This window comes from Hoplias malabaricus, chromosome 17 (genome assembly GCF_029633855.1).
Source record: "Hoplias malabaricus isolate fHopMal1 chromosome 17, fHopMal1.hap1, whole genome shotgun sequence".
Classification (NCBI taxonomy): domain Eukaryota; kingdom Metazoa; phylum Chordata; class Actinopteri; order Characiformes; family Erythrinidae; genus Hoplias; species Hoplias malabaricus.
Window position 1 is genome coordinate 2673724 of NC_089816.1, and position 9784 is coordinate 2683507.

Sequence of the window (9784 nt, forward strand, 5' to 3'; positions counted from 1 at the left end):
GAACATATTTGCCTGTGATGCAAACTTGGGAAATTTTCATATTTTCTGAAAAGTCATTTGAAACTGATTGGTGGAACATATACATCTCATTTGATTTGGGCTATCTAAATAAAAATGCTCTAATACCTGCGACCTGGCTGGGTGCCTTTCTTGAGTCTTCCACAATAGATGTTTAGTTATTAATGAAAAGATTGCTGTGATTTTTTTCTGTCCATGTCATGTTGACCGACTTGAAGAGAAGAAGTTCAAGTATGTCAGGGACATGTTCATGAGTGATGGGAAAAGGGATTGTGAGATTGATTGTATATGAGGAGCAGCATCTGCAGTAATGCGGTCACTGTACTGGACTATGGTGGTAAACAGGAAGCTGAGCCATAAAGCAAAACTCTCAGTTTACCGCTCTTTCAACATGCCCACCCTCAATGGTCATGAGCTTTGGGTAAGGACTCAAACAATGAGATTGGTGAATTGCAGGGTATATTCTCTGTGATTGGGTGAGGAACTCAACAATGAAGGAGGAGATAGTTGAAATGAGTTGGTTTTAGCATCTGATGCCCATTTGACATCTCCTGCGTCAGATATGGGCGGCACGGTGGTGCAGCAGGTAGGTGTCGCAGTCACACAGCTCCAGGAACCTGGAGATTGTGGGTTCGATTCCCGCTCCGGGTGACTGTCTGTGAGGAGTTGGTGTGTTCTCCCCGTGTCCGCGTGGGTTTCCTCCAAAAACACACGTTGCAGGTGGATTGGCGACTCAAAAGTGTCCGTAGGTGTGAGTGAATGTGTGTGTCTCTGTTGCCCTGTGAAGGACTGGCGCCCCCTCCAGGGTGTATTCCCGCCTTGCGCCCAATGATTCCAGGTAGGCTCTGGACCCACCGCGACGCTAAATTGGATAAGGGTTACAGATAATGGATGGATGGATGCCCTCAGATATACCGGGCCAGGGCGACTGGAAGGAGGCCTGGGGCTAGACCGAGGAGCAGTTGGAGGCAATATATCCCCCAGCTGGCCTGTGAAGACCTGTGGATCCTCCAGGAGGAGCTAGAAGAAGTTGCATGAGTCAGAGATGCATGGGCTTCTGGGCTCGCCCCTTTGATCCTGAAACAGAACGCCACACCTTTCAATCAACAAGAACACCAAATTAGCTTGAGGTCATTGCAGTGAATGACGCTCCTCATCTCTACAAGGTGAGAATCATGGGAAGGAATGGTGCAAGTGGTGTACCCAGAATATTATGACAACCTCCTTTTCTACACACACTGTTCGTTCTCTCAGCTCTGTTGTTCTGATGTTATTTAGCGGTCAGGACAACTATCTTTATCATGATCACACAAATCTTTATCATAATCTTCATAGCTCAAGAGATAGGCATCATATTTATCACAGTTAAGACCAGCTCCCAAAATCAATGGTCCATAATGGCCTTTAAATAAACTTCTTTTCATTTGTCTTACTCTGTAAAGAGACACAAAATCAATTAGCCCTTGTGAGGCCTCACTGGCAGAAAAACAACCTCAAGACTCAATGTGCTTATTTGTACTTACACCCACACCCCATCAACTGTTACATGTATAAACTTTTCTTTTGTTATTTTAGGATGACAAGACGTCCTCTTTTACCCGGACATGTCCTCTTTTTTAGACTTAAGAAAATGTCCGGGCGGAATTTCACAAACGTCTGGGATTTTGTTTTTCTAGCGCTTACATAGAACTTCGAGAAGTTTCGTTCACAAACTAGTCCCGCCCTCCCCTACTCCGATTGGTTCTCTTGAGTGAGAAGGGGGCGTGGTGAAGTAGCCTAGAATCTTCTGATTGGACGGTCTGACTGTAGAGCTACCGTTATTGGTCGATAACCTTCTCTGTAAACATTTAATTGGTCAGTCTGCACGTCAGTAGTAGAATATAAAAACATTGAAAGTGACATACACTGACATGCTCTGTTGTGGTCCTAACGATTAAACAAGAGAGTACAAACGTATATTACACATATGCAATAATTAACCTAATTTAAACAGCATATTGCACGCACGGACAGGGCTCATCTGAGTCCGCAGGCTCTGTGTTTGATAGAATATAATCTCTGCTTGATTTTCTTCAAGCGTATTTTTTTAAATGCGTAAAACAGGGAAGAGGGATACAAAAACAAAACAAATTCCTTAATATGAACTATTTTAAGGACATTCTGGGTCTGATAATTAACCCAAATTACTAATTATTATAATATATATATATATATAAAATTAGTAATTTCAACTGTTTCCTTGTAACGTGTCCCTGTAACGCGGTTATGAATTAGGTGCACAGTTGTGTGCAGTAAAATAAGACCCATCCCGGGCCTGGTGAATAGCCCCTTTTCATTCGGATATTCGAAACTTAAGGGAGAATACGTTACGAACTCTGTTATAACTTGCCTTTAATTAATTGACACCTGTGCTTTTAATTTGAAGCGCAGGGCTGAAGTGTGCTGACGTCACACTCGCTGTCTGCGGTTCTTTCAAACATGGAGGAGAGGGAGAGGGAGAGGGAGAGAGAGTCTGAGTCGAAAGGAGTAAGCAGTTCTGGTCTCTGCGAGGACTCCGCAGTTTTAACTCCGTCTGAGCCGCGAGGAACCGGCGAGAACAGCGACGAGGACATCGATAAAAAACTCGACATTAGTTCGGAGCAGTTTGACCCGCTTTTGGCGCTGTATTCGCCCAAGGTTCCTCTGCCATTCCCCAATATCAAGTGCTTCAACAACATCGCGGAATACGAGAGTTTTATTAAAGGAGGACGAGGCCGAGCAAAACCCGAAAATGTTCAGAAAAGGCTTCGCAAGTCGCAGAGAGGTGTAGCAGACCCCGAGAGGATAGAGAGACTGAAAAGACTCATGGTAAAGAACCCAGTGGAAGAAGAGGGAGAGAAGGGTAGAAGTCGAAGAAAACAAAAAGCTCGGAAAAATGTTCTTACAAGGATGCCATGTAAGAAAAGACTTTATTGATCCCGAAGAAATTGCCGCAGACGTTACAACACAAACACAAACACATTAATTAGGCAAACAATATGAGAGGGTATTTACTTCTTTAAAATAATGGTACAGAATTAAAATGGCAGTGGGAATATATGACAAACAGATTGCACTTAGTCTAAATATTCCCCCGAGTATTTCAGCTCTAGTATCTGCTGTAAGGGGGTTCCTTATGGGGGTTTCTAAACTGAGACTTGAAATCATTCAGTTAAAATGTGTTTGTAGAATGCTTTTGGCACCTGGTGTCACACAGCAGCTGTCTGAACAATAAAGCTGGTCAGAGATCAGGTAAACGTGGATACCTTTCTCCAGCATCAGGCCAGTTAGAATGGGCAGTTGTTCAGCTCAGCAGAGATATATAACCTGTGTCTGAAATGGCACTATTCCCTTTATTATTCACTACATGTACTATTATAGGCAATCGCTCATGCAGGTTTTGCCAAATAACGCAGTGTATTATGGGTACTCTGCTATTTGCTAGTGCCCATGGATTGTAGACTATTTTTGCAGTGCATTATGAGATTGTCTGAGTGCACTGAAACTTGTCCGTTTCCCAGGCAGGCACCATTAGAACAGCATGACTATAAAGACAGTCAGAAAAGTAGATGTGAAGGACCCATGTGATATCAGTCTCTCTTTACTTACTACAACTCTCTATCCACAAACCTCTCCATCTGCACATTTCTTAGCAATATGTCTAAGATGAAGATGAATTACTTGATGTCCTATCTTTAATATCTTTAACACAGTTCTCCAACTTTAATTACAGCTGTTTTATCAACATCGCAGTGAAAGTTAAAGCCAAGTTTTCAGATGATATTCTCCTAATGAAAGCGTATATTGTAGAGGTCCTAAAACAGAACTCTGTGGTACACCATGCTTTACTTTTGTGTAAGTCTGTCTGTACTCAAGGCTACAGATACATACTGTCTGTGTGTGTTTGTGTGTGTTGTAGTGCATGAAGGCAGTCCTCTGGGAGAGCTGAACCGCTGTGTCCAGGAGAGGATCAGAGTCAAAGTTCACATTCGATCTTTCAAGGGTCTTCGTGGAGTATGCACTGGCTTCGTTGTGGCATTTGACAAGTTCTGGAACCTGGTAAACGTCTCATTTATGCCAGATTTTGCCGATGCACTTACCCAGAGCGACTTACAATATCAAATGTCGCATGCTGCTTGTTCGAGTGTTCCTTTTGGTGTAGTGTGGTTTATCCTGCTCAGCCTGTGCATTAAACACTAGTCTGTCAAGTGAAGAGCAGTAGTGTTACATATTACATGTCAAACTATTACATTGTCTCAGATATGAACGTACCTCATGAACCTGGTTTGTAATTCAAATCACTCATCTCTTACTTAAACACTCATGTTTACCAAATTTCTCCACAAGGGGAGCTATTTGATGGTATAGGTATTCAGAGGCAGCTCAAATCCAAATTGAACAGAACAGATGTTCTGCTGTTTGAATGGTTAAATGCCAATGAAATCTGACTATAACCACTTACATTTAAGTTACTTTATTTGGTGCATTCATATCTGTTATCTGAACATGTGACTTGGGTCAGATTTCGTGTTTCTTTTTTTTTAAACATTTGGGGAATGCTGCTTGCCTTCATGCCCGGGTACCTGCATTGTTGTTATGATAATCAGCATGGGTATGCAGTGGAAATGATACGTTTACCTTGCAAAATATGCACAAAATCAAAATCCAATAAAAAAAAATTAGCTTTGCCCTGCAATGTTGAAAAACATGTCCTTCTTATCTTTGTGTAGCAATACATCCCCTAATTATGTCTTCGTTTGCTGTCCTTTTCCCTTGTTTCTAGGCAATGGTGGATGTTGACGAAACATACAGGGAGCCTTTACTTGGAGAAGCTTTCTATCATGAGAAAGCATTGACTGTTACAAGGGTATGTTTCTTTAGAACTGTAAAATTCTCCCCTCTGCAACACGTATTAATATGAAACACTTTGATGAACATACAAACAAGCCACTTAATGAATTACTAGGTGCTTAGTTTATAAAACTAAGTCTACAATTCAACAGCTGCGTATAGAGAATCTTTTGTAAGACTAGACATCAATGAAATGATCAGTATTTCATTGATTTTAATAAAGATCTTTGTATTAAGCTTTCAGATGCTTCTCTGCACATTCCGTATCACTGAAAATACAACGCACAGTATGTCCATCATTTGTAGTCCTCTCTTCTAATGAGTAAATCCACCCAAATCAAAAAGCACCAGACCACAGGCACGTAAACAACTTGTGTAATTGTCATAAAACATGAGATGAGATTAGATCCCAGAGCACATGCAGATCAGAGTCACCATACCCAGTGCCAAGCATGAACTGGGGGACATTAATCTCCCAAAGATTGTGATTCTGTTCAGTGTTGAAGCTCCACTCAGATAGCTTTGTAAATGAGCTGGTGTGGTCTTTGTGATTCAGAGCTAATCATTCAACATCAGAACCTCAACCCAGATCATTATTGAAGTGAGGTTCTGATGTTGGATGATTAGCTCTGGATCACAAGCTTCAACAATGGGGGGGACAAATATATAAGGCCACTTCACACCACTCACTTTACAGCTATATATAAAACGGCAAGTTATAACAGATTTCACAACGTATTTTCTCTTAAGTTTCGAATATCCGAATGAAAAGGGGCTATTCACCGGTTGTGGGTTGTGGGTTCGATTCCCGATTGTGTCTGCGTGGGTTTCCTCTGGGTGACTGTCTGTGAGGAGTGTGGTGTGTTCTCTCTGTGTCTGCGTGGGTTTCCTCTGGGTGACTGTCTGTGAGGAGTGTGGTGTGTTCTCTCTGTGTCTGCGTGGGTTTCCTCCGGGTGACTGTCTGTGAGGGGTGTGGTGTGTTCTCCCTGTGTCTGCGTGGGTTTCCTCCGGGTGACTGTCTGTGATGAGTGTGGTGTGTTCTCTCTGTGTCTGCGTGGGTTTCCTCCGGGTGACTGTCTGTGAGGAGTGTGGTGTGTTCTCCCTGTGTCTGCGTGGGTTTCCTCTGGGTGCTCCGGTTTCCTCCCACAGTCTAAAAACACACGTTGGTAGGTGGATTGGCGACTCAAAAGTGTCCGTAGGTGTGAGTGTGTGTGTGTCTGTGTTGCCCTGTGAAGGACTGGCGCCCCCTCCAGGGTGTATTCCTGCCTTGTGCCCAATGATTCCAGGTAGGCTCTGGACCCACTGCCACCCTGACTTGGATAAAGCAGTTACAGATAATGAATGAATGAATGTTTGTGGATTTAAGTACATGCTGAAATATGAACGCACATTATCTGTGAATATTGTTTTACCCACAGCTGTTCCAAAAGCTGAGTTTTGATCTAAAAGACTCTGGGAAATCTGCAGAAGACACTTCACCATCAGCCAACCGGACCCAGGAGCATCAATGCGGAAAAGGAACCAGCACGGGGCCTAAACGGACACAGACTGGGAAGAGCCCTGCAGCTGAGCAGGCACCGAACAGCAGCTCAGAACAGAGGACTAAACTTCCCAAAACAAAGGTTCAGTATGGAAAAGTTCGGACACGTCATGTCAATCAGCTCTTTATCCGAGGAGAAAATGTCCTTCTTGTGAATGTTCAGAAAGAATAGCAATCCAGTTCTTTTATTAAAAAAATAAATAACTGTTGATAATTCTCTCTAATGGTTTGTTGTCCCACTTTGTAATAGCCATTGTTTTGACACCTAGTGGCCTGGATGTACAAGAGATTCTTTGCTAAACCTGATTTAAACCAGGCCCCTCCCTTGTGGAGAACTCGCTCTATTTCACATACACTTTCTCATGCAATAATCAGTTTTTAGAGATTATTTGCTGTGTTTTGGACATTCACACGACAGATTGTGCCTTTTATGGAATGATCACGGTTTCTGAATCGAACACCATGTTTAAGGGCTGGAAGGAAACATGTTCGTGTGCCCTGTTGTATCATATTGATATGTATGAACTCTAAATACTGTTTTTAGAGCTGGAAAAATTAAAGATGAATCAAACTTGGAGCACTTTGTGATCAATCATTTATTTTCTGCTCTGCATTGTTGTGCTATAAAAAAATTCTAAATATTACTTGCTCATTATATATATATATATATATATATATATATATTTTCTTAAATGAATGTTATTAATTAGGAGCTTTCCACCCTTTGTTGCATTCTGTGAAGTCTTTCATTTTTGCCGCTCTGGATAGACAAGGCCAGTGGATGTGGGATGTAAGCGTTTGAGAACAATCACACAGCGATAGTTTACAGAGCATCCCACGTGAGTTTTTATCATGTGGTCGGTTGTTTTATTTATCATGTGGTCACTTGTGAATTGGACCAAGCGATTATTGAACTTCTTAAATGTTTTAGACCACAGCAAACTACAGGTGTGAAAACACCCTTAATCACATTATTCTGTGGAATGGGCCCAGTGCAATGTGTCAGCAACTTCACACCACTCTTACTTTACAACTATATATAGAAATTTTCTTTGTCACTCTCCTTCAGAGCTCCAGGGGTTGTGGGTTCATGTCCCCCTCCGGGTGACTGTCTGTGAGGAGTGTGGTCTGTTCTCCCTGTGTCTGCGTGGGTTTCCTCCAGGTGACTGTGTGTGAGGAGTGTGGTGTGTTCTCCCCGTGTCTGCGTGGGTTTCCTCCGGGTGACTGTCTGTGAGGAGTGTGTCTGCATAGGTTTACTCTGGGTGACTGTGTGTGAGGAGTGTGGTGTGTTCTCCCTGTGTCTGCGTAGGTTTCCTCCGGGTGACTGTCTGTGAGGAGTGTGGTGTGTTCTCCCTGTGTCTGCGTGGGTTTCCTCCGGGTGCTCCGGTTTCCTCCCACAGTCCAAAAACACACGTTGGTAGGTGAATTGGTGACTCAAAAGTGTCTGTAGGTGTGAATGTGTGCGTGTGTGTGTGTTGCCCTGTGAAGGACTGGCGCCCCCTCCAGGGTGTATTCCCCGCCTTGCGCCCAATGATTCCAGGTACGCTCTGGACCCACCGTGACCCTGAACTGGATAAGGGTTACAGATAATGAATGAATGAATAAATGAGAAATGTTTGCATTGCCTTGGGTTGATTAAGAAGAACTGTTGGATTGAATATTTCTGAGACATTTTTGCATTGTCTTACATAACTAATGAAATGTGACGATCATAAACACAAAATATTATGAATGATATGTTCAAACTGTCATTTTAAAGTTGAAATGTATGGCCTACATTTTCAGACCCTCTGTTAAAGCCTTGTCTGTCCTTCTTGGTTCGGTTTTTGGGCATGGTTATTTTAAGTTTATGTGCAGATGTTCCAGAGCTTTCTTTTTGGATTTCGTTCTTTTCATGGTTGATGGCAGGAATGATAGAGTTGGGAGTGGTTTCCCAGACAGGGATTAAGCCTAGCCCTAGACTACACCCTCAGGACTAGGCTTAATCCCTGTCTGGGAAACCACCCCCGTGTGTCTGCAGTGCGTGCACCTTGGAGCCTTAATTAGAATTAATTAGATTTACAGACAAGTCTCCTCAAGCGTTTGGATTTAAAGCAACTTCCAAGAGTGTCCACTAGGTGGCGATATGGTACTGAAACGTCACTGAGGCTTTCTCTTCTGTCTTTGCTTGTTCCGTATCGACTCAAATAACTATTGACTGCCTTAAAACAGACTTTTCCTTTTAAGCTCATGATTAAGAAAGAAGTCCAGTCCTCTGGTATTGAGTTTTAATTCTTACACTTTTTGAACATTAACGTCAGTTTTATTCTTTTCTTCTGACAGTGATGTACATAGTTGCTTTTCTTTTCCTATTTTCATTTCAGACTTCTCAGATTGAAAGGAGAGGAAATATTTGTGCTCCGTTAGGGTTCTGCCTTTTTTTTCTTAACGATGACAATTAAGTCTCAGTGGATTTCATAAAACACAGCATGAATAATTGAGCTTTTGGAGTTGGAAATTGCACATTGCGCTCAGAGACTGTTATTGTCCTGAAGTGTGTGATTATTCTTTAATGCGTACATTAGCCATACACATGATACTCTACGGCTCATGGAATTTTTGCAATGCCCTTTTCTCCCAGTTTCCAATTTACACAATAAATTAAAGAAATATATCTATATATAAATATAAAGAAAGAAATTATGGATGTTATCGGTTTGTTATTATGATTTAAATATTTTGACCACTATAACATTCCATATTTTGAATCCTGTTTGGGGCTGCAGTATTAGTGTCGGTTACAGACTTTACTCATCTGTAGCCACACTCAAAAGGCCTAGTTTCCATTAGAAACTATTTCCTTTCTTAACTTGGCTTGAAAGCTTTTGCTCCCCATTTTACCCCCATTAATGAAAGTTGTGGATGTACCATTAATACATCATTTATCAGTGTTTTAGAAATGTCTCAGCACCAGTTAGATATAAAACGTTGAAGGATTTTATGAAATAAACCTTGACACCATTCAATCTGCAGTCGTCCTAAGCTCAGCGCAGTGCTCTGCCTCTTTACAACTGCTCTTTATTCAAGAGCGTCTCTGTGCTCTGAATATTCATGAGCTGACCAGCTGGCCCTGGCTAAGGCAAAGCACATGTGTCCAGATGGAGACTCTCCTGAACTGGCACTGACTCTCCTTCCACTGCAGCCCAGTGCAAACAAGTCGTGCATAGCATTCTCAGCACAAACCACTGACACAGGTCAATAACGACCAAGGCCTGTGTTCTCATACAATAAACAATGTAGATAAATTATTAAGTATTTAATGTATTGTGAATGAGCTTTCAATAGGAGTCAGTGTTTAAAGATTTAATTCCCCAGTCA

The 9784-nt window shown here is 42.1% G+C and overlaps 1 protein-coding gene across 1 annotated transcript; it reads left to right on the forward strand.

Moving 5' to 3' along the window:
• Positions 1–2455: 2455 nt before the first annotated feature.
• Positions 2456–6997, forward strand: lsm11 (LSM11, U7 small nuclear RNA associated). The gene is made up of 4 exons (XM_066649706.1): positions 2456–2953; positions 3956–4095; positions 4820–4903; positions 6306–6997. The coding sequence occupies exons 1-4, from the start codon at positions 2497–2499 to the stop codon at positions 6597–6599; spliced, it is 975 nt and encodes a 324-aa protein (XP_066505803.1). The 5' UTR covers positions 2456–2496; the 3' UTR covers positions 6600–6997.
• The last annotated feature ends 2787 nt before the right edge of the window (positions 6998–9784 follow it).

What these genes read in the sequence shown, in the direction of transcription:
- lsm11 (XM_066649706.1), top strand. Translation starts at nt 2,497, where the DNA reads ATGGAGGAGAGGGAGAGGGAGAGGGAGAGAGAGTCTGAGTCGAAAGGA. An exon ending in TTGACAAGTTCTGGAACCTG is followed by an intron (nt 4,096 to 4,819) that starts GTAAACGTCTCA and finishes CCTTGTTTCTAG; the next exon opens with GCAATGGTGGATGTTGACGA. An exon ending in AAGCATTGACTGTTACAAGG is followed by an intron (nt 4,904 to 6,305) that starts GTATGTTTCTTT and finishes TTTTACCCACAG; the next exon opens with CTGTTCCAAAAGCTGAGTTT.